This window comes from Lonchura striata, chromosome 6 (genome assembly GCF_050655825.1).
Source record: "Lonchura striata isolate lonStrDom1 chromosome 6, ASM5065582v1, whole genome shotgun sequence".
Taxonomy (NCBI): Eukaryota; Metazoa; Chordata; class Aves; order Passeriformes; family Estrildidae; genus Lonchura; species Lonchura striata.
This window is the reverse complement of record NC_140708.1, coordinates 14,851,392-14,873,449: the sequence shown is the minus strand read 5'-3', so window position 1 is coordinate 14,873,449 and position 22,058 is coordinate 14,851,392. Positions and strand designations below refer to the sequence as shown.

The window sequence follows — 22,058 nt, the reverse complement described above, 5'->3', positions numbered from 1 at the left end:
GACCAGTGGAAAGGCAGTGGTCCATGTCGGTATAACAATCACCTTGCTAATACAGAGCAAACAGCAGCACAAGGAATGTCAGGAAGAGAAGCACTGGGTGCCTCAGAATACTGCAGTGAGTCACTCTTTGTGCATGCTGAACAGGACAAAGTTACCTGCTGATTACTTTTAGCAACAAAAGCAAGCACAGGATCTGCCCTACTACTGTTCACTGTTCAGTACAGGACCAAATACTGAGATGAATGCCTTAGCTAAAATAGATCAAAATACACACACACATTATCTGCCAGACTAACCTATGATTAATTTCTGCCTCCTCAGGAGATATTTTATGTTCTGTCATTACTGAACACTCCCATCCACTGTCTCACTAGCAGTACCCATGGCAATTACTTGAATTGCACAAATGCTATTAGCTCCATTTTACATTAGCAAAACATGCATGCTGGCCACAGAAATTATTAGGAATAATGAATGTCACAGAATCTGTTGTTTTTACTTTTCATGTGCCTGTTTATAAAGGATAAGAGAAAGCTGTGAGGAACGTGAGAATGCAATATGTTTTTTTATGTATTGCTATTGCTGACAGCATTGGCTTGTTCAAGTGACAGGTGCCCTTAGAAAGGGCTTTAATTTTACACTCAGCTGTTAAGTATTTTAATCCACAGACAAACTATTACACCTCTCAACTCTCTCCATGTCTCCTAAGCTAATAATGATCATAAAGAGATTTCTTCTTTATATGGCTCACATAATATCTTCCTGTGTTGAAATCTTAATACATTAACTCCAAAATCAGTCATTATTCTGACAACTGGTAATCCCCCTTGATTCCTTCCTAATTCCAAGTGCAGGATTCCAGATCCATGGGAGGGACACAAAGATGATCTGAGAACTGGAGCACTTCCCCTATGAAGACAGGCTGAGAGAGTCAGGATGGTTCAGCCTGGGCAAGAGATTGTTCCAGGGAAATATTTTACAGCACCTTACAGTACTTAAAGGGGACCTGCAAGAAAGCTGGAGAGCTACTTTTTACAAGGTTGGCCAGCAATAGGACAAGGGGGAATGGCTTTATGCTGCAAGGGGACCAAGTATAGATTTGATACAAGGAAGAAAACTTTGCTGTGAGGGTGGTGAGCAGGTTGCTCTGAGCAGCTGTAGATGCCCTGTCACTGGAAGTGTTCAAGGCCAGCCTGGATGAGGCTTTGAGCAGCCCCTGGTCTAGTGAAAGGCTCCCTGCCATGGTGATCAGTAGATGGTATTTACAGTCTTTTCCAACAAAAACCATTCTATGACTCTGTGATTCAGTCTGCTTCATGGACTAAGGGAATTCAAAGGAAAAAAAACATTCTGTTGGCAACAAAGGTATAATACAAACAGCCTAGGACAGTATCACCACTCCTTTGAATTCTGCCTCCACTTTTGAGGTGCCAAATAATCTGGTCATAGACAGGAAAGGACCTGAGAGCAAGCAGCAAAGCTGCACAAAACTGTGGTGCACAGTAGCACTGGGCATCATTGTAGCACCTCTTCTGTTCACATCTGTTTGCCGTAAATCAAATCCATGCAGCAAGCATGGCACACACAGCACAAAACCCAGAGCTTCACAAGCACACTGCAGGCAGTACACTGAGAACAGAGATGTTACCAGCAAACAATTACAGGAGAGGCAGGTGAGGCTTTCCCATCACTCACACACTGCCCCAGCAACAACCTCAGTCCAGAGCCTCAGTGTTCACATCCATCTTCAGTTTCTGTGCTGACACCACCAATCAGACTGCCAGCAACCACTGCGTGGGATGGGGTAGGGTTTATCTCTACTGTGACCACCTATCCAGTGAGACCTATACTGAATCCATTTGCTACTTTCAGATGAGTCCCCAAGGAGCCATTAGGCTGCAGAGTCTTTCAATCACAGCCAACTTGCCTGTGAATGCATGACCTAGAGGTGAAGGGATCCATATCCCATTAAGAATCCTTCCCCAAATCATCTTGTCCCCAACACTGTAGTTATAGAAAGACTAGTCCTCCTCTAATGAAAAGGTCCTCTGGGAAGATAAAACTACTTCAGCAGCCTGGTGGGATTCTTAAATATTCCAAAAACAGCTGACACTAGTAGCAAAATAAGCATATTTCAGAAGACCTGTACAAATCTTCTCTGCCAAGTGGCTATGGAAAAAGAAAAATTAAATGTATTCTAAGTAGCAGAGAACCACCCCTTAAGCTGAGTGCTTCCCTGCAGAGGACCACACCTCCTGCTGAGGGCTCATTCAGGTTGTCCCCTCAAGATACAGTTAAAAAAATTAATTTATCAAAACCCTTGTGAACAGCATCAGACCTGTTATTCTTTAAGCACAATTGATATGGAAAGCCATTCATAAGATATGAATGCACCCCAATGTATCAGGACAGAATGGAAATAACTAAATTGTTTGTGAGAATAGAAATGACACAGTTTGAAGTGAAAAGGTCTAAAGCATTTATATAGATGGAGATTGCCACTGTGGCACAAACTATGCTTTTTAAACAGAAAACTAGAAACACACATGCAATAATTCATGAAGGTTAATGTATTTGAAAAGGAGAAAATTAACCTTGCCTGACATGATGCTCATGTAATCTTAAAAATAATTTTAAATATTTGAAGAATAATTCCACTAATGATATGAACTTCATGTAACTTTACATATAGTGTGTACCCACACCCTTTCCCTCTAAGACATTGTCCAGTTCCTCCTACTAGCCATCAAAGACAGTCAACAGCTAGTAGAAACATTTTCCTTTCCAGAAAGAGGGAGATTTCTTATTATATCAAAATTAAGGTCAATGATTTTTAAAGACATTTTAAACTTGCTTTATATCATTTCATAGCATGAGAATTTAGTGCAGATTTTACAGAGATATACTTTATGCAAAATAAAACCAAGCAAGCACTCTCAGATATGTTTTTTTTTTCTTATTGTACACTGAGAATGCAGCTTTCTGGGGAAAGAAGGCAGTGTCTTAGGGAAAGATACCAAAAAAGAGAGGAAAAAAAAAGGAAAAAAATGGGGGAAAGTGATACATGCCACTAAGAAGGACATAAAGCTAAGAGCTCAGAAATATTTCTCAGGGTTTTCTGGTTTTCAGCAGTCAATCTATCTGCATTCTTCTCATAAAACTGAGGCAGCCCCACATGCTTAACAGTGCCTTCTTCCCCTGGGTCCCTATCACCCCTGGATCCCCAGGCCACCTTTGGCTTTTCCAGCTGCAGAGAGGGCACTGCAGCCAGCAGCACTCACCATTCCTTCCATCCCATGTGGCAGGAGCAGGACGATCCCGTTGTGCCGAACCCACTTGGCCTGGCCGGAGCTGATGAACTGGTCTATTATACACTGAGCCGTGTTGTGAAAGTCCCCAAACTGGGCCTCCCAGCACACCAGGGCATTGGGACTCGCCATAGCAAAGCCAAGCTCAAAACCTGACAAGCAAACAAGTAGGAGAAATAGAAAATCAACAGATTTCCCAAAAATTCTGTTCATTCCTTGCTAAAAATTAAAAATAAACCCAAAATTACAGCATGAACTGGATTTTTAGAGCCCCATTATAAATCATGCAGTTTTCAATAGTACCATTTCCAAGCCTGACTTCAATCCTTCAAACTTTTCCTCAAACACTTCAATATCATAGTAGTTTTTAAACAAATTACACTCCCTCCATCTGCTCCAACTTTAGTATGTTTCCCTAAGAGCTCACTGCTATCTTCTCCTGTAAAAATGCACTTACGGCCCAGTTAAATGAGTTATTTATTAATTTTAATATTTCCAGAGCCCTATATAACATTGTCTTTCTTTCCTCCTCTCATACGTAGATGATAAAGAAAATTACTGGTGACATCAATTTTCAGCCTACAGACATGATCCCAGTCTTCAGATCTTCCAACAAATTTGAATATAACAGCCACATGGCAAACACATCTGGGACTTGGATAAAAAAAATCCTTTCTGAGGCAGGGCTGAGGACATTTAGGTGTCTGCTTCAGTGTTACAGTATTAGATCTCTGTTCATATTTTCCTTTGACTCTTTGATATAGAAGAGGCTGAAGTGCTGAATGAATACCTGTACTCAGGCTCTTCACCTAGAGTTTGGAGTGATTACAACCAAAAAGGTTAAAGCTCTCAGTAAAAAGCACAGCTATATAGCAGTGGTCTGGGAGTAGAGGTTCTGACTGAGGTAAAACTGATTCAGTATACACAGAGAATAAATATTTAATTGATAGATACATTTCATGTTGAAGCTTTACACAGAATATAATGATCTGGTCTCAAATAGGGAACTCCAACAAGGAGTATTCCCATTGAAGCTTACTCCAGCAGATCAACTAACTTTTGGGTCTTCACAGCCTACTCCTTGGCAATTCCAACTCAATTTTTCATTTACCATGCCCATGGCAAGAAATCTTTGAGTCACTTAGCTTTTGGACTACTCATCTCTGAACACTCCGTCCATGACTCCAGCAGATGCTCATGGTCCCACCAAAAAGGCAACTGATACATTAGAGGCCAAAAAAGACTGCAAAGTCAGCCAGCCAGCCCTTTGTCTGTGAGTCCCCATGACAGGTCATCACCAAAGAGAGTGACTTCTTCCAGCCTTGCCTTTGGCCTGACTGCCTGAACAGCCTTTCCTCCGTCTCTGGCCTCCTCACTTATATAATTCCATGGTTCTTAACACAATGAAAACAGGGGAAAAATTTACACAACTCCTTCAATCATATTCCCAAAGGTATCTGAAAAATAAATTTCCCTAGATAGGCTTGAATCCCATTCTAATTTTACACAAGCTTTAAGAGACCATTTCTACTGATTGGGTGACATGGTTGAGAAAATATGCAATATGTTCAAGACTTATTTGTACATACGCTGCTCTCTGTAAGGGTGGGGTAATCTAGCTTTTAGAGAAGCACAAACTGAGGTCTTGACCACTCAGATTTATCAATAATCAAACAGTGCTTTTCAAAGAGTACGAACCTTAGTGCATACTTAAAATTTGGTCACAGCACGCACATAATTCTACTTCGTATATGAAAGATCACCTCTAAAATTCACAGGGAAAAACAAGTATAATTTCTCATTTCCTATCTTTTTGACAACTTCACACTAATCTCTACAGGGTAAAAATGTTCTAGGTGAAGCTGCATCAAAAAATGTGATCTTAACACAGATACCATTTGCAAGCTTTCTGATAGCTATAAAAATGTCTAGGAGAATAGATCCAAATGTAAGCTATACATTCTGATTAGTATTTTGAGAATAATATTGTTGAGACTACTATTTCATGGCACATATGTCTGTGGTATACACATCTTTGGTATACCAGAACTCAATTTTCCACCAGGGAAATGGCAATGAGAGTTACTAAATTAAAACTATTCCAATCATGATTTTAGCAGTGGAATGGCTTTAACTCTTGACAGACTAAGGAGTCTGTGAAGAATTACTACTACTACCTTCATGAGGAGAAAATTGCTTAAAGAACAAGGTCTAAACTGCTAAATAAATTTTTTAAAAGTGCTGGTGAAGAGAGCTCTAGACAGATTCAAGGCAAACAGCCCAGGAGAGTGTGAGGGGATTGTTGGGACACCAGAGTCAAGATCCAGGAACGTGACCTGAAGTAGAAAGTCTCCACCATTCTAGCAATGGGACATGAACTGCAGGGGAGCAGGTTCCTACTCAGGTCCCTCACAAGGGCTCAACCTCAGAACAGAAAAAAAAAAAAAGAACAAAAAAGAAAAAAAAAAGAAACCAACCAAAAAAAAAAAAAAACCCAAAAAAACCCCAAAGAAAAACTACAGCAGAAACCTTGCAAATTTTATTGTTTGCATCTGCAGAAACAAGAACTGAACATTTCATTTCTTTTAAATCCTGTGCAAATATTGTGGGTTTAAAATATTAACTCTTACACAGCTAAAACCAGAGAGAATAGGTTGAAGCTGTGAGGAAATCTAAGGCAACCAGGCAGCAAAACCACTTTCAGAGAATGTTAGGTAAGGAATCTGCACACCCGAAGGGTGTTGGAGAGCAACCAGCCAACTCCAAACAGCAGGCAGCTGCTCAGGGCTCAGAGCACACCAGGGCACAGGGAACCAGGAACCAGCACAGCAATTTGGTAAACTTCTACACTGAGGAGACAGAGGGAAGAAAAATACACCGCACTTGATTAAGGCTGCAAAGCTAATGTTTCAATTGCTGGAGTTCATTATGGTCCCTAGATGACAGACCTAGCAGAAATGCTTGTTTCTTTTAGTCCAGTGCCTGCTGTGCGCCCTCACTGTTCTTCTGTCACTCTGGCAAAGAAAGAAGTGTTGTTGAGCAAAGTGGCAGCTTACACAGCATACTGTGCTGTGTTTTTCCCCACAGCATTTTCATCACTGTCATAAGAATAGCCATTTTTCAATTAATGCAAGCAAGGCTACAGCCATAACTTAATTTAATATGATTTTAAAGTGACTTAGGGCATGAATGTTAACAAATGGTTAAAAGGGCTTACCAGTACAAGGATTTTATGTCAGAATAAAGAAAGGTTCAAAGACAGATTTTTGCTATCTTTAATAAAAATTCTAAGCATAGTGACTACAGAGGGGGTAGTGCATGAATCCTTTCATAAACCCAAACACAGCTCAGGACAAAGTGAAGTTAGTACCCATCTGACTCTATTAAACAGGGAGACTAATGCCTTCCCAGAACTCCATGCAGATGCCATTGATTACTACAGTCTGTCCTAGTTCCTAACACAATTTCTGACAGGTATTTGTATTTGCTACCCCCAACATTAAAAATACATTGTTCTGACTGAGCAGTAGTACTACATATTTCATCCGCAGTGTTTATTGCAAAAAAAAAAAAAAAAAACAACTTACATTAATACCAGTCTTCTTCCTTTCATCTCTTACTTAAAACTTGACTTTCCCTTGAAAAAAAGAATATACTCCAAGTCCCATGGTTCAGGAATTTCCTGAACCACACACTAGTTCCAAGTTTATCTTGCCTGATATTCCTTGAAAGCTCCCTGTATGGAATGCCCCAGCCCAAAATCTCTCAAAGGCTGTATTGAATCTGACAAAGAACCTCACCTCTTGGCTAGATTCAACACTACACAGTGATTCTGAGGGCCATAAAGAAAGACAGGAAATCCTTTCAAGTATTTAAAAAATGCTGAAGAGTTATAATGGAGCATCTGTAAGTTAATTTCTTTTTCCTCCTCTATCCTAGTCAGCAAATAAGTTCAGACAAACATCTTTTGCTTAAAGGACTTCTCATGCCCATCACTTACACTTCCAGATATTCAGTTTCAGTACAAGGGAAAAATTATAGTAAGGCAAGTGGATGCACAACTAAATTTATTATAATCTGGTTATAACTAAAAATAGTAGACATAGGATGTCAAACAAAATTATCAAAGGGTAATTAAATACTCTACATTATCAGAGATTATTAAGTACTCTGATTTAATATTGAGGTTACACCCACTCCAGAGCTTCCTGTGGACAAAACATAAGCAGTTTTCAGAAATACAGTTGATCAAGACTGCCTTTATTTTCTTTCTAGGTGAAATCAGTCTTGAGTATTGTTTTAATGGAGCAATGGCTCCCCAGGTGTTCCTAAATATCTTGACTATAACTTGGTGCAAAGCTCACAGCTCTGAACAGATACCAGCTCTTGGCTTATATACCTGCCAAGGAAATAATCTGTAGTTATATCATGCTGGGCTGTTTAACCCATTTTTACTTAGCTCTACCTCACAGAAACTAAGGAAATTCCTAATATGCTTCTGAGATGCTGCATGTTAACACAGTCATAAATTCCTAACACTTTTTCACCATTTTCCCCCTTTATATTATCTCACAGCTCTCCCTACAACCACCAAACACTTAAGTGTGCTAATTCTAAACTGCTTCTTTTAACAGAATTAGATAGTAGAAACAGCAGTTAGAGAAAATAAAGTGTTCAGGGGTTTTGGGTCTCCTGAAGAATCAATTCCATAACTACAAGCCTTCACTTATTCTTCCATGTATTAAAAAGGAGATCCAACGATGTTACCAGCCAAATAAATATAAATTCTGATAGCTCTTCTTTGACTCACAGCCTTAACTAGAAGAGACATGTTCACACACTGCTGCTTATCCTAAAACTGTCTCTCTATGGAGACAATACACAAGAGTAAACATGTTGGAAAAGGTCACTAAATAAATACCAGCAAGAGAGAGAAAACTTCATTATAAAATCACTTCAACACAGAACCTGGCATTTTTAGCTTTAAAAAAAAAAAACAACCCAACAAACACACAAAAAGCCACATCACTTATCAACTATTTGTACCAATTTAATCTCCTTTACTGTTAGAAACCATCTTGGACATAAGGCATTTAAAGTTCTTGAAAATTGAAAGCATTAATATTATTCATTTTGAAGAACCTGTCATCCCATCTGCTGAAGCAGAAGTGCACAGAAATTGTATTCTTGTTTTCAGCAGACAAACAAAACCCTATTTTACCATATTGCTTGTATTCAACAAATGTTGTCAAATCAACTTTCACCTATCTTTTGCTGGAAAATGTGGAAGGGCAATAGTGAGCAGGATGAGATAAAGAGAAAGAAAGAGAGCCCACTTGGTGAGTTTTTAAAGAATGGAATTGTGACAGAATTGCCTTCACACTGTATCAACAACACTAGGCTTCCTACTGAGGTGTTATTTTTGAAACAAAATCAGATTTCAGTCATATCCAGACATTTGTCACTTCTTTTAGGATGTAATAAAACCAAATCCAGAAACCTATGAGCCACTTACCTACAGGTTTTGCAGCAATACTGTAAAAAGGCTCAAATTAAGAAAAACCAGAACACACTGTGAGAAACAACAGGAAATTAGAAACAATCATTCTCTGAAATTAAATTCTTCGTTTTTATCTATGCCAATTATTTTTCTCCCATTTATACACATCCTTGCTTGCACTTCCCTATTTAGAGTTTACCTTTACATGTTGGTGACACAAAAAATTTGATTCTGTTCACACTAATTCTGCCAAAGAGCTAACAAAAATACCTAAAAAATCTGCTCTTCAGTCCATGCTCCAACTGTACAATTTTCTACCACATTAATTTTAATATTATTAGCAATATGTAATATGTAGCATTGCAGCAATGACTAAGTAACCAAATATTTCTAGAACTTTAAAACAAGCAGCTATCAACTACCACCTTTATCTACTATGATGTTTCAAGTTTTTCCTTCACATGATATTTTATTATCCATAGAATCAGTAATGCTTTTGATAAATTATTAGATGTATTTGTTTCATGCTCCACATTCCTCTTGCCACCCTCATCATGTCAGAGTAAGGTTATCCATTCACTGTAGCTGAGGGTAAAATAATTCACTATGATTAATGCTATCACTAAAAAGAATTTGTTTTCTTGAAATAGCACATTCAGAATAATAGTTCAGATAAGGCCAGGGCGGATTTTTTTATATCTCTATGACAAAGTGTCTCTGGTTTTCTTGTCAGTTCCTCTTAAGAAATCATCAGGTACACATTCCAGCACTGCCAAGATCAACAATAGCAGATAGATGCTTTTAACCAAATCCCAGAACTGTAAAATGCTTGTTTATGGGAGGCTTGTTTAAGGGCTGCCAGAACCTGAGAGGAAGAGCTTTGATGCCTGTTTCATATATGACCATTTCACAGCTTTTTTTTCCCCCACATTCTTTTCCTTGTTGAGCTCTGCTTCCTGTCTGGCAGCCCTGGCAACCCCATGGCAGATGGAGACGTACCTAAGACCCCGTACTCGGAGAGGGAGCTGTTGCACACGGTGTAGGGGGCCTGCTGCTCCCACAGGTGATTCATGGGAACACAAATTCTCTTGTCAACTTCTTGATCATGAAGTACATGGTGACGATGGCTGCAAAGAGTTGTTGAAAGAGACTTATTAGCCAAGAATCATTTTGGGCTTTAACAGAGCTATTTTTAAAGCTAAAGCATCAAAATTGTGTTCTGGAAAGCAAGCAAGCACCATGGTTATCTCTGCTACACACAACACCCTGGTCTGATTGAAACCATGGGAAATACAATCACATGTCTAAATACAATTGCTGCACTGTAAGAACTTTTACTGACTATCCAGGCTTCTCAAGCACTCAAAGAAACTGAAAATACCTCGTCGGTAGTAGAAATGGGGAACAAGAGAAAAGGATGGGGAAGTTGTTGCTATCAAATAGAATTATTAAAGAAACTCGGAGGAACAAAATTGTTATTAAAAACATGTCCTTCTGCCTTCCTCACAAATTCTAATATTTTCCTTGAAATAATTGTTTGTCTTTAATGGAAAAAAATGTCATCTTCAGCACTGAAACTTGAAGGAGTTGTATCCTTTTTCCTGCTCTTTCCACTCACATGCACCATTTACGGTTCTCTAGAACACCATTAATCAGCATTAGAATAGGGCACCAAGGAATACTACCAAAGCAGAGATGACTGAAGTAATTACTGCAATCCATTAACTCTCTGAGCAGACTGAGTGAATCACAGCAATATGCCCAGCTTTACAATCACTAACATAAGGCCAGTTATTGTACTGGTAACAATACTGTGTGTTGTACAGCTGCCAACACTGAAGTCTGACTCTTTTTGCACTTCCCTTGCTATAATGAATGCTAGCAAAAGAGCTCTGAAATTTATCTAGAACTCAACAATGTAAAACCAGAAAAAGATTGAACCTTTGAAGAGCAGCACAGGAATGGAAGTAGAGAGAAAGGGGGAAATTCACACAACAGGCAGCTGTTTCGCAGAAATCATTTTTGCCACTGTAATTTTGATTTTGTCATTAATTCAACAACAGAAGACCTAGCTGTTAAGCTTCTTGAGTACAAAGTTTTGTGTTTCCTTAGCAAAAGGTGATTAAGATGAGCAGAGATGGCTAGTCAGAAATATACAGACATGAAATCTGCACATCTGCAAACCAGTACAGAATAAAGGCTGTCCCCCCCCTCTTCCCTCTGTCCTAAAGAGTTTGTCTCCAAGAGGAGAAGGGCTCTGCTGCTGCTATCAGCAGTTTTATCTAGCTTCTATCTATTGATAGTGTTGAGGACTGAAACAGGAAGAGAAGAATCCATCACATGGAATATTGAAAGAAAGAACTATTTTCTAGACATCACTTTAAAAGCTCCAAAATAGTGAAAGCACCTCATCATGTTGTTTTACTATGGAAACACAGTATATTCACTTCTTTCCAAATTCTAGCCAATGCCATACCAGAGAAGACAGGCACCAAGATTTATTTCTCTCTTCTGCAAGCATTCACAATGAAGCACAGTGCAGCATTCACCCCAGGTATTGGCATTATATCAAAGGTTTCAATTAAATACATCATTAACATTTTACTCTACAGAAAATCAGGTAAGGCAGCAAACTGTACATATTTTACCAAATGATAAGATCCTGCCTTCATACATGCCCCACAGACATTAAAAGTCTTAGTACAAAGGACCTTATTTCACTTTAAAAACCAACTGGCAACACATTTGTTCACAGGGTACACAAGCTCCAAGCAGTCACCACTGGAATCTAAGAGACTCGGGATCTGCTGCAGCAAGTATCCTCTGGAATACAACTGTATTTTTTGTTAGAAAGCAGGGGAAATATACCATTTCTGCTTTTCAGCAAGAGAAGGTAGAAAGTGTCAAAAAATGTTTGTTCTGGCTTAAATACTATACTTTAAAATGCTGCTTACAGATACACAGGAAATTTGATTATTATTGGCTGCAAGAATCTATAATATTCAGATTAATGCTGAAGAAAGAGCCCAAACTTCCTCCTCCCTGCAGAAGACCATATTCTTTAAACAAATGCCAAGTTATTTCTTTAAGTGTGGGACTTCAACAGTTTTAACAACATCTAACAGTTATCTCAGTACTGACCTGAAAGTACCTCTCTCCACATCCTGCCCACTCAGTCGGACATGGATCCCTTCTTTGAGCACAGAGCCAAAAGCCATGTACTCTGCTAAGGCCCAGTCAACAAGCCTGTTCTTGGTCATTTCCGAGCGGGCTTTCAAAATCCGAGAGAGTCCTACATCAGAACAAAGATCAGAAAGGAATGGATCTACTTCAGAGAAATTCTCTGTTTACACAGCATTCACCATTCTCCTTCCTCATTGCCTAAACTAACCAGAGATACCAAATCAGGTCTACAAACTGTTTTTCTAGAACTGAACTGCTGGCAAAATAAAACAACTTGCTTCCCAGCAAGCAGTTGTATAATGTTCATACCTTGCTTTTGAAGAAGAAAGTAAGGTTGACTGTGTCATAAACTACTGAGGACAATTAAAAAGACCCATGGTGAATTTATTCTTCCACAAGATTTATTTTCATATCTCTAACACCAAGTGCTGTTTTATACGAGACCAAAAACAACTATTTGGTTTCTGAATTTTTGTCTTCTTTCTTTCCTCATTTTCTCTTGGCATTTGTCTTATTGCACTTCTGAAGATGTTACACAGTGAAACAGGATGGATGGATCAATACTATGAATATCATATAAACAGAAAAACTGTAGCAGCTGCCAATGGATTTTCAGTTGGCAGCCAATAGCTGACTTTTCAGTGAAGATTTTATAACCTTGTGAGCCAAAGCACAAGCTACAACACTGTCATTTTCAAAGGGAACAAAACTCCACAGCTGCACACAGGTGCTTCAAGTTTTGAGGCCACAAGTCTCTCGTATTCACTGTCAATTGATAGCACCTTATTTTGCTGCACTGATACTTTTGGTAAGCTTTCCCAGATGCTATTTTCCCATTTTCCCTTTCCTTACTTTCCACAATTTTACAGAAAAACACCTCATTTTCTTTCTACATAAAACTCTCATTGAAATTGCCTCATTTTAAGTAAAAAAAAAAAATCTTGAAAATTTTCCCGTTAGAACATACTAAACATTTGATTAAAAAAATAATCTTCCAATTGTTTGTTGCAAGACTATATGATATTAAGCTTTTTTATTCTAGTGAAAGGACAAAGTACTTCAAATTTCTGTTTCTCTCCCCTTGTTTCTCCACAGATTCCCTCTCACAGCCTTTTAAACTGCATAAAAGAATCTAGCATACCATAATTGTTTTGAACCATAAATCTACCTTATATACTGGCAAGTGTTCCCTAGTGTCAATGGTTAATCAACTCACTAACAAGGGACCAATTTACCTTTTTAATTAGAATGTCTAGAATTCCATTTTATTGGGTAACTACAATTTTTAATTTATCAGTGTCACAACGAAGTGCACAAATGTGTAGAAGAGTTAAATTTATCCATTAATTGTATCTGCTCAACAAGCCTTTAATTAATAACTGGGAATGCCCCACCATCATTACTTGTGTTTTACTTCCCAAAGGAACAGAAACACATAGAATATTTACAGAAGACAAACTTTATTCTTTGATGGATGACTCCAGAAAGGATTAGCTTTCTCTGTTTAGAGATTTTAAAGAGAAAAACTTCTCTTTATACCCTATTCTTAGTATGTACCCTACAAGTCAACAAAAGAAAAAAGATTCCTAAACAAAAGGTCTCCATGTTTCTCCATGGAATGAGCAGGTAATTGATCCTAGTAGTTGCTAGATTTCAACCTGCCCAGGAAATAAAACTATCTCACAACTCTTAGACAGTGTTGGGGCTCCCCAGTGAGACAGATACTTACTGTAATAGATGCCAAAGTGAGGAGTGAATCTTTTCAGAACAAAAGATAAGACTTTTTCGGAAAAAAAGCAAGGACTTGAAGAATTAAAGGAGTTATTAACTTAAGGTTGCAAAGAAACTTCTACCTCACACAAAAGAAAATCTATTTTAACGAGGTATGAAACAGAAGTGGTGTGATTCTGAAAGAATATTATGCTGACAACAAGCAGCAGGAACTTAAATGTCACATTCTCCTCACCCATAGAGTGGAAGAGTCAAAGTAAAAAAAAGTCACAGGCATTTTCCTCTTGGAGAAACAGTCCAAGAATAACTTCTGTGCAGAAATACAGAAATGGAGCAAGACACAAAGCCAGGAGGAGACACAAAGCCTTCAGCTGACCTGAGTGTATTTTGAAGTCTTTGACTGGCACTGAACTAGCGACGTTGCCAATGTGAGTGAGCAGCTCCTCCGAAATGCCCGTCGGGGGACACGACATGCTCTTGGGCTCTCCATCCGCAGTAAAGAAGCCTGCCAGGACAAGAGATGGAGACATGGTCAAGGACTGTTTAGGAGATATGTATATCACCTACAATTTGTTCAACAACTCAAGTGACATGCTAAGCAGCAGACTAAGCCCAGTTCTTCCCCTTTTGCTGGGAAACAATAATTTTGATTACATGACAAGAGAAGTTGATCTTGCAGGCACACAATGATCTATATTGTTCCTGCTTTCACTCCCTGTGAAGTCCTACTATGTGGGCAGAGGCTGCCAATAAAAGGCATATGGCACCTCAATCCCTCAAACAAAAATAAACAGATGAATAAAGAACATGAGACATACTCCTTCTTCCTGACAGCCCAGACAGTTAACAGTATAGGAAAAACACTTCCCTGCTAAACTGGAAAATGGCTTTTTCAAAGTCACAGCTTACTTCGCACATTTTTTAACAAAAGCATTTATTTCAAGTTGATCTGGCAGAATGCAATATTTACTATTAACAGGGGCAAAACAAAGGTCACATATTCCATTTTAAAGGAATGTTGTCTGATAAAATCTATTTAAATCCTAGATTTTGGACTCAAAATAAAAGCACATTTGGGTAACACTAGGATAAGTGAAAGTACACTCCTTACCAGGCCAAGGTGAATCCAGCCAGTGCTTGATATGAAGGATCTTATTATCCTTAGATCTAGTATATGCTTCTTCACATATTCTGTCATATTTTGCAATTTCTTCCTGTAGAACAAAAAGGTTTTAAAATGGATAAACATAACACCCTCAAATCTTACAGATGATACTTCTCATTCAGCATGACAATAGCAGCTATTTAACTCCATGAGAAAATTTTCATTACAATAATACAAATAAATAAAATTCATTTTATCTGGGATCAAACTGCCTTCTAGAAACATGCTTACACACATTACTCTAAACAAATCATTTCATTGGATAGGTGTTACAGTGGAGTGTACCAAGAGCTGAAGCTGCAAGCATTGCTGTTGAATGAGACACAAGTGAAATACCAAATATAATTTACAGTCATACTTCTAAGATCAAAATCATCCAGCTCTTATACTCCTGGCTACAAAAGCCACTAAAGTTTGGAAAAGAAGGTTCCAAAAAATTAGTCTAGCAAAGAACCTACTGGCCACACCTCTCAATGGCAACAGATTGAATACCATATTCCATAGAGACAGAACACTACTGCAATGCCTGTGTTTCAACCCAGAATCACACTGAAGTTATTGAGCTAGCTAATCTTTAAAGGAATTAGCAGTGTTGAGGTCAGTCTGTGCAGCCAAACATCCATCCAGGATCCTAGATCCAGTCACCAAATCCCACGATTCCTCTACTGGCACACTCTTTCAATAAATGATTCAGGAAAGCTGCTTCTGCATGAGCTGTGATGCTTCTTATGGATCACAGAATGCACCTACCAAACTGCTTATTTCTTGATCTGCAATATCACGTCACTACACCTTCTCAGAAGGTCCAGAAGGTTTCATCTGCCCTCTAAACACTCATTCTCAAAAAAATTCATGTAAAGGCCTAACCAGTTTAATACAGACACCAGACTCAACACTTCACCATTCTGGAATACTTCAAATGATCTCTGAACTTGGTTGAATTCTTGCAAGAAAACTAAAAGGCTAAATTGATTCTATTTCATCATTGCTGGACACAAGCCTGCCAAGGTTATCAATATGAAGCTATCAACAGGAGTGTTCAAATACTGTCTTGCTGCTGAATCAGGGTTCTAGAGATGAAGAACAGCTGACAAATGCTTCTATTTTCCAACGTTCTCATTTAATCACCTTCTCCCTCAGAACTGAAGCAATTTTTAATGAGCAATATATTTTAATTACTTCAGAGCACTTCCAGTCCTTTTGCTACAAGAATAGTATTTTACATGAAAATCCAAGCCAAATTGAATTACAAATTGTCAAAGGTAAAGACTTATCACAGTAAGGAAGTTCTCAAGCAGGCAGCATACAGTGACAGTTGGGTCTTTCTCCTTACAACTCCTTAGATTCCCTCTAACTCTGCTGGCATGTACCTCAAATTCCTGCAGTGTCACAGTCCCATCTGCAATCAGTTTGTCAGCATACTTCTTCAGCACTGGCACCTGCTTATGGATCTGCTTGTACATCAGAGGCTGGGTGAACATGGGCTCATCCATTTCATTGTGACCTCGCCTACGATAACAAACCTACAAAGGGAAAGATTGCTTCTGTTGATAAGGAAAAATGTAACATGGAATATTTCCATTTCATAATTTTACAGAGATTTTAAGAGATTTATTGTATAAGAAACATTCATGGCTCTTTGTGGGCTTGTTTATTGCTTGGTTTTTTAAAATGAGGAAACTGAAGGCCTTTAAAATGAAATACATTTCTTGACTGGACCTTCTAAGCCACAAAAAAATAAAGAGCAGTACATAATGCACAGAATGAAAAGTAAAGAAAACCAAGACTTACCAAGTCAACCACCACATCCTTATTGAAAGTGTTTCGCCACTCTGCAGCTACGCTGCACACGTACATCACTGCTTCAGGGTCATCAGCATTCACATGGAAAATGGGAGCATTGACCACACGAGCAACATCAGTGGGATACGGGGATGAACGGGCCATACGGGGGTCTGTGGTGAAGCCAATCTAAAAATTCCAGAAGCTTCCATTAAAATAAATTAGCATCTCCTGCTAACTCTGTTTTGAAGTTTGCATTTAATAGCCATTCACACAGCAACAGCACCAGCTTTTCATTTTGGCTAGCTAGCTTATTTTTGCTCCCTTAAATACCAAGGCAAGCCTAATCCAATTAAGTATTACAAATTGAATGGAATATACATGGGTGATAAAATATTATCTGCTCAAGAGCTGCTAGATAATAGAATAATTTTCAGAAATATTTCAACCATTCTAATAACCAGAGGGGGCAAGGAATACAGTTAATAACAAACAATAAAAAGAGATAGATGGGCAAATATTCAGCAGAGAAGTTGATTGCAAAAGGCTGTACTTGTTACCTGGTTGTTGACCACAACATGAATAGTGCCATTTGTGGTGTAGGATGGGAGGTCACTAAGATGAAAAGTTTCATAAACCACTCCTTGTCCTGCAAAGGCAGCATCCCCATGTAATAATATGGACATAACCTAAGAGGGAGAATTGTACACACATATCCACACATATATTAGAAAGGAAAACTGCAATTTGAGCTTTTCAGCAAGATTTCTTGGCTCCATATTTCTGTTGTGCTTATAAAATAAAACAGTAAATACATAATAAACCATAAATTTCTCAGCATTCTGCTGCTTTTTCTCAATTTGCAAAGGAAATAAAGCTTTAAGCCTACTTTCCAAAGTTACTCTTGAGGTCTCATGTCAGAAACCATACCTAGTTCAGAAGTTGATATATCCCTTTTGATACAGGAGGAAAAGTGGATGATTCTGTGATATGAAACTACTTGCAAACTCTTTTTATTTGAAACACCAGGAGAAACTACCATTAAAAGTTACTATATTAAACAATCTTTACCTTTTTCCCCGCTGTATCCCCTCGATAAAACTGTTCAGCTTTTGTTTTGCCTTGCACAACAGGATCAACTGCTTCCAAGTGAGAAGGGTTAGCCATCAGGGACAGAGTGATTTTCTTGTTTGTTTTTCGGTTGATCCTCTCATGGTACATTCCTAAGTGGTATTTTACATCCCCAGATCCCTAACAAGAAAATTCAGGAATGTCATTGAGACCTGCTCCATCTGGTTCACTAGGCCTAAAATTTTGCTTCAGCCTAAAAACTGCATCTGGTTACCTGAACATCAGTGTGCACTATGGGTTTGACACCATCATTTCAAACAGAAACACTGTTTCTATTCTATTATCTTACTGTTGTCATCAAATGTTAGATAACTATTTACAGCATATTAATACTCTGTTCATTCATATAAAACAACAAAAAGAGATGCTTAGAAGTTACAAGATCTGTCAAATGGAACTTACTTATCTACAGTCACTCCTGAGAAACCGTCTGCATGTTAGAAGTATAATATAATTCTTAAATTTGTTACAAAATTTCACCAAACCATGTTTCTTAAACTAGAAAAGAAGGCATTGCAGCTGATAATGCTGATTTCATAGTAACCATGACCAAAACAACTAAAAACTATTTTGAATATTGACCTCTCCATACAGATCTAATGGAAAAGCATCTTACCTCATCAGCTGCTTCAAGTTTGGGATCAAACTGACAGAAGATCTGCTCCAGCTCTTTTCGGATTACATTAGCCAATACATTCAGCCGACCTCTAAGAAAATTTCAAACACAGATATGCCTCAAAAATGGTACTAAGAGAGTCAACAGCATAAAACTTACAAAATCTGTAAACCACCCTGTAAGAAATTTGCAAATGTTCTCTTCAAACTTTTGAACCTAAAACCCTTAATTTAGCTCTTCTTCCCATTACAAAGTTCCTCCAACGCATTTCCATGGACATTTTAGATCACCCTGTTATCCAAGTGCATTTTGTAGCTAACTAGCAGTCTTCAAATAATCACATTATAGATTAGTTAAAACAGACTGCAAAACTAAGTTCAAAACTACCTCACCAAGCCTTCCCAGTTCTAGAGATTCTATGCAATGGGAGAGATACCATGGCTGCTGCCACATTTGCTTGCAGCTTCAGAGTACACAGAGTTTCTCTATCATTTACTTTTGTAGTCTGTAGCCTCTTATTGACAGGCATTTGCTACATTTCTCATTACTTGTTATGACTGACTCTTCCTACCTCAGCTTCTCTAATATCAACTTTTTAAATAAATTTCTAGAACCCAAATCTTGTCCTGACACAATAAGCCTGTTTGTTGGGGTGTTTCCATTGGCATTACCTATGAGGCATTCCCATTATAACATATTCAATTCCCATTTCACTGGATTTATCAATGATGGTCTTAAGTGCAGGAATCATTACTTCACATCCTTCCAAACCAAATCTCTTTTCGGAAGACCACTTGCGAGCAAGGAAATCTTCAAATCTTTGCCAAAAAGAAACCAAAAAAACAAGAGAAATTATTTGTACCAAGCAAATACCAATAGTTTACTATCTTACAGCAAATAAAGTTACATTAAATGGTTTTAAAATATCAGTGAATACAAGTTAGACACCTGTGGAATTCAGTCACACATGGGGAGACAGAAGAAAATTCAGTCTTCTTTCTTCCCCATCTGAAAACTATTGACTAGGACTTTGAAGCAATTAAGGGTCCCCACCTCAGACAAAATTAATTTCCCAAGTTAAACTCTGTTCTCATGTACACAAATCTGACCTCTGGGAAGGCAGAGTGACAGCAAATTAGTCTTTTCTATGAATTGAAGAAAATATAACAGAGAGCCTCTATTTTCTAATACCTGTAACAAAACCAGAGTAGAAAACACACCTATTCCATAGGTCTCATTCAATAGCAAGGCTTCTCAGACTGAGTGATGTAACACTTAAGAATGGGCCAAGAAGCAGGACACTGCCTCAGCTTCAGCAGCAGAATGATGTCAATCCCTGACAGCTCTAAGCTCTTTTGTCCTTTAATGCATTTGGGCCAGAGGCAATGTGAGTGGTTAAAAAGTACCTTTTAACAAACACTGAAAGGATTATATATTGTAAAGCTTAGAGATAGGAAAGGCAGAGAAAATACATCTCCATGAAAGTAACTGTATTGGTTACATCATCTGTGCAGTACCTCACCTCATAACAGTACCATAATCCATTAACACTCAGCTTATTCCTCCCTTAGAATCCTGACATTTAACTCTTTAGACTGAAGTACTAAAGGCAGTGATATGAATTGTTACCAAAATTTCACCTAGCTCAGCCATCAATACCTTACAATCAATCTCACTTCATTTTTAGATCTTTTGACATAGAATCTTAACCAAAAACTGTGCCTATACAAATATCTGACTCCTGTGTTTAACAAAGGACATATACACTGTTTCAGATTGTAGGGACTGAAATAAAACTTGTGTCTGAGAAGCCTTGTTCCAGGGGTAAGAAGATAATTCCATCTCTGGGATCACAGTATTTCCGCACAGATAGCCCCAATGGGAGCAGCCAATAAGCTATTGTCTAATGCGCTTTCTTTTACTGTAGATACTAAAACTGCTGCTGCCAGCTCATGCAACAGCACAACACATCTTGGCACTTCTCAAAATGAAAAGGGCAGAAAGGACTTAAAATAACACACCAACATTGTTCTGACACGTTCTGCAACAGTCTACAAATCTTTAGCACATATATATATATTACTAGTGTGTTGAAACAACTTTTTCCTAGTTTACCTCCTCAAGCCAATGAAAACATGGCCAGGCATGCCACTAAATGCCTTTTGAGAGAACAGAACACTAAGACCCTGACAGATTCCTCACAGCACACACTTTCCTTTGATAAGGCAGGCAGGTTACCTACACCCTCCTGTACTCCAGATTTCAGTGAGGCTGTCTCTCCCAACATCAGCAGCTTGCAGGTCCCCCAGCTCGCAGGCAGCAGGCCCAGAGCAGTGTCCCAGCCCAGCCCAGCATACCTCATGGAGCGCACCAGCCTTGCCAGCAAAGTCCTTTTATCCTCGTTCGTGAACTTCATCACGCCCGGCGTCTCAAACTTCTGACGGATCCACTGGCACTGCTCCACGTCGTTGATGAACATGAACTCCAGGCCAATGTGTTGGCAGTAGGTATGCTAGCAAGTGAAAACACCAACAGAGAAGCTCTAGGAGCTAGTGGGCCTAATATATTAGTTTCACAAAGAAATATCCTCTTAATTGTATCTTCTGTTATTCTCATGAAAGCTACCACATCTTCCTCTTCCACAATATCTCCCCCAAACTAATTCTACAAATTAATAAATTGTTTTACTGAATCTAGTTTTGTGTCACAAAGCTTTCTCTACAAAGTAACATTTCAAAAATTTTAAACTGGAAGATTCTCATCTCATGCTACAGTCCAAGTAGGCTAACAAACCTGCATTACACTGACTGGCACATTTCAACTAACTTAGTGCTTTTCTTACAGGCATGTACACTCTACTTTAGATGCACCAGCAAAGATTTCAAGTAATTTATCAAAATTTGTGTATTTTATCACAACTTTTGTAAATGTAACCTTAAACCAAGAAATAAAGACAGTGAGAAGACACCTATGAAGTCTAATGCAAATCATCTGATAACTGTCAAGTTTCAGAAACCTGGAAATGTGAAAAAAAATCCAAGCAGCTGAGAGCAGAGAAAGGACAGGGAGAAATGCAAAGACACAGCAGAAATTTTATCTTCTTGTTCATTTTCTAAATTTTATTTTTCTTACTTTAAAAAGAGTATTTCTTTAGAAAAAAATATTTCCAAAAGATTTAGACATCAACAGAAGTAAGACCTACTGTGAGTTTGAGACAAAATTACTCTCAACATAGTGTATATTCTCTACTGCCTTTAAGGAGTTGACTGTGTAAGGAGTTGTTTTTTTTTCTATTGAAAAAAATTCCAAAGCTCTAGAGACAAGAGGAAAGAAGAAGGTTATTTCTCCTTAACATAAATCAGTTATTTAAAGCTTTTCTATTTTGCAATTGATTTTGTCCTTTTGTTTGAACATTACAATTTTAAGGATTATTGCTACACAGATAAGCTAGAAGTGCAAAAACAAGCAAAAAAAACCCCAACCAAATATAGAGCTCAAATGCACAACAAAGATAATGTGGTTTAACAATTTACCATGCCTCAGCTAAGCCAACATAAAAGTCAAGCAACTGGGAATATCCAACAATGACTCACTCACTCAGCAGTCTACAAATACATTACCATCCCTATTTGCTGCCTTGCT

At 38.3% G+C, this 22,058-nt stretch overlaps 1 protein-coding gene across 4 annotated transcripts in view; it reads right to left on the bottom strand.

Annotated features, from left to right (window-relative positions):
* The window catches only part of OGDHL (oxoglutarate dehydrogenase L), a 47,614-nt gene that overhangs the window by 7,121 nt on the left and 18,435 nt on the right, over positions 1-22,058 (bottom strand). For all 4 annotated transcript variants that reach the window (XM_021536150.3, XM_077784555.2, XM_085583271.1 and 1 more), the window contains 12 exons: positions 20,774-20,928; positions 19,088-19,234; positions 18,417-18,507; positions 17,741-17,920; positions 17,230-17,358; positions 16,679-16,858; positions 16,258-16,410; positions 14,834-14,936; positions 14,099-14,227; positions 11,950-12,100; positions 9,808-9,935; positions 3,282-3,460 (listed from right to left, as the gene is read on the bottom strand). In XM_021536150.3, coding sequence (XP_021391825.1) covers positions 3,282-3,460; positions 9,808-9,935; positions 11,950-12,100; positions 14,099-14,227; positions 14,834-14,936; positions 16,258-16,410; positions 16,679-16,858; positions 17,230-17,358; positions 17,741-17,920; positions 18,417-18,507; positions 19,088-19,234; positions 20,774-20,928 — 1,725 coding nt within the window. The remainder of the gene's footprint in view (positions 1-3,281; positions 3,461-9,807; positions 9,936-11,949; positions 12,101-14,098; positions 14,228-14,833; positions 14,937-16,257; positions 16,411-16,678; positions 16,859-17,229; positions 17,359-17,740; positions 17,921-18,416; positions 18,508-19,087; positions 19,235-20,773; positions 20,929-22,058) is intronic.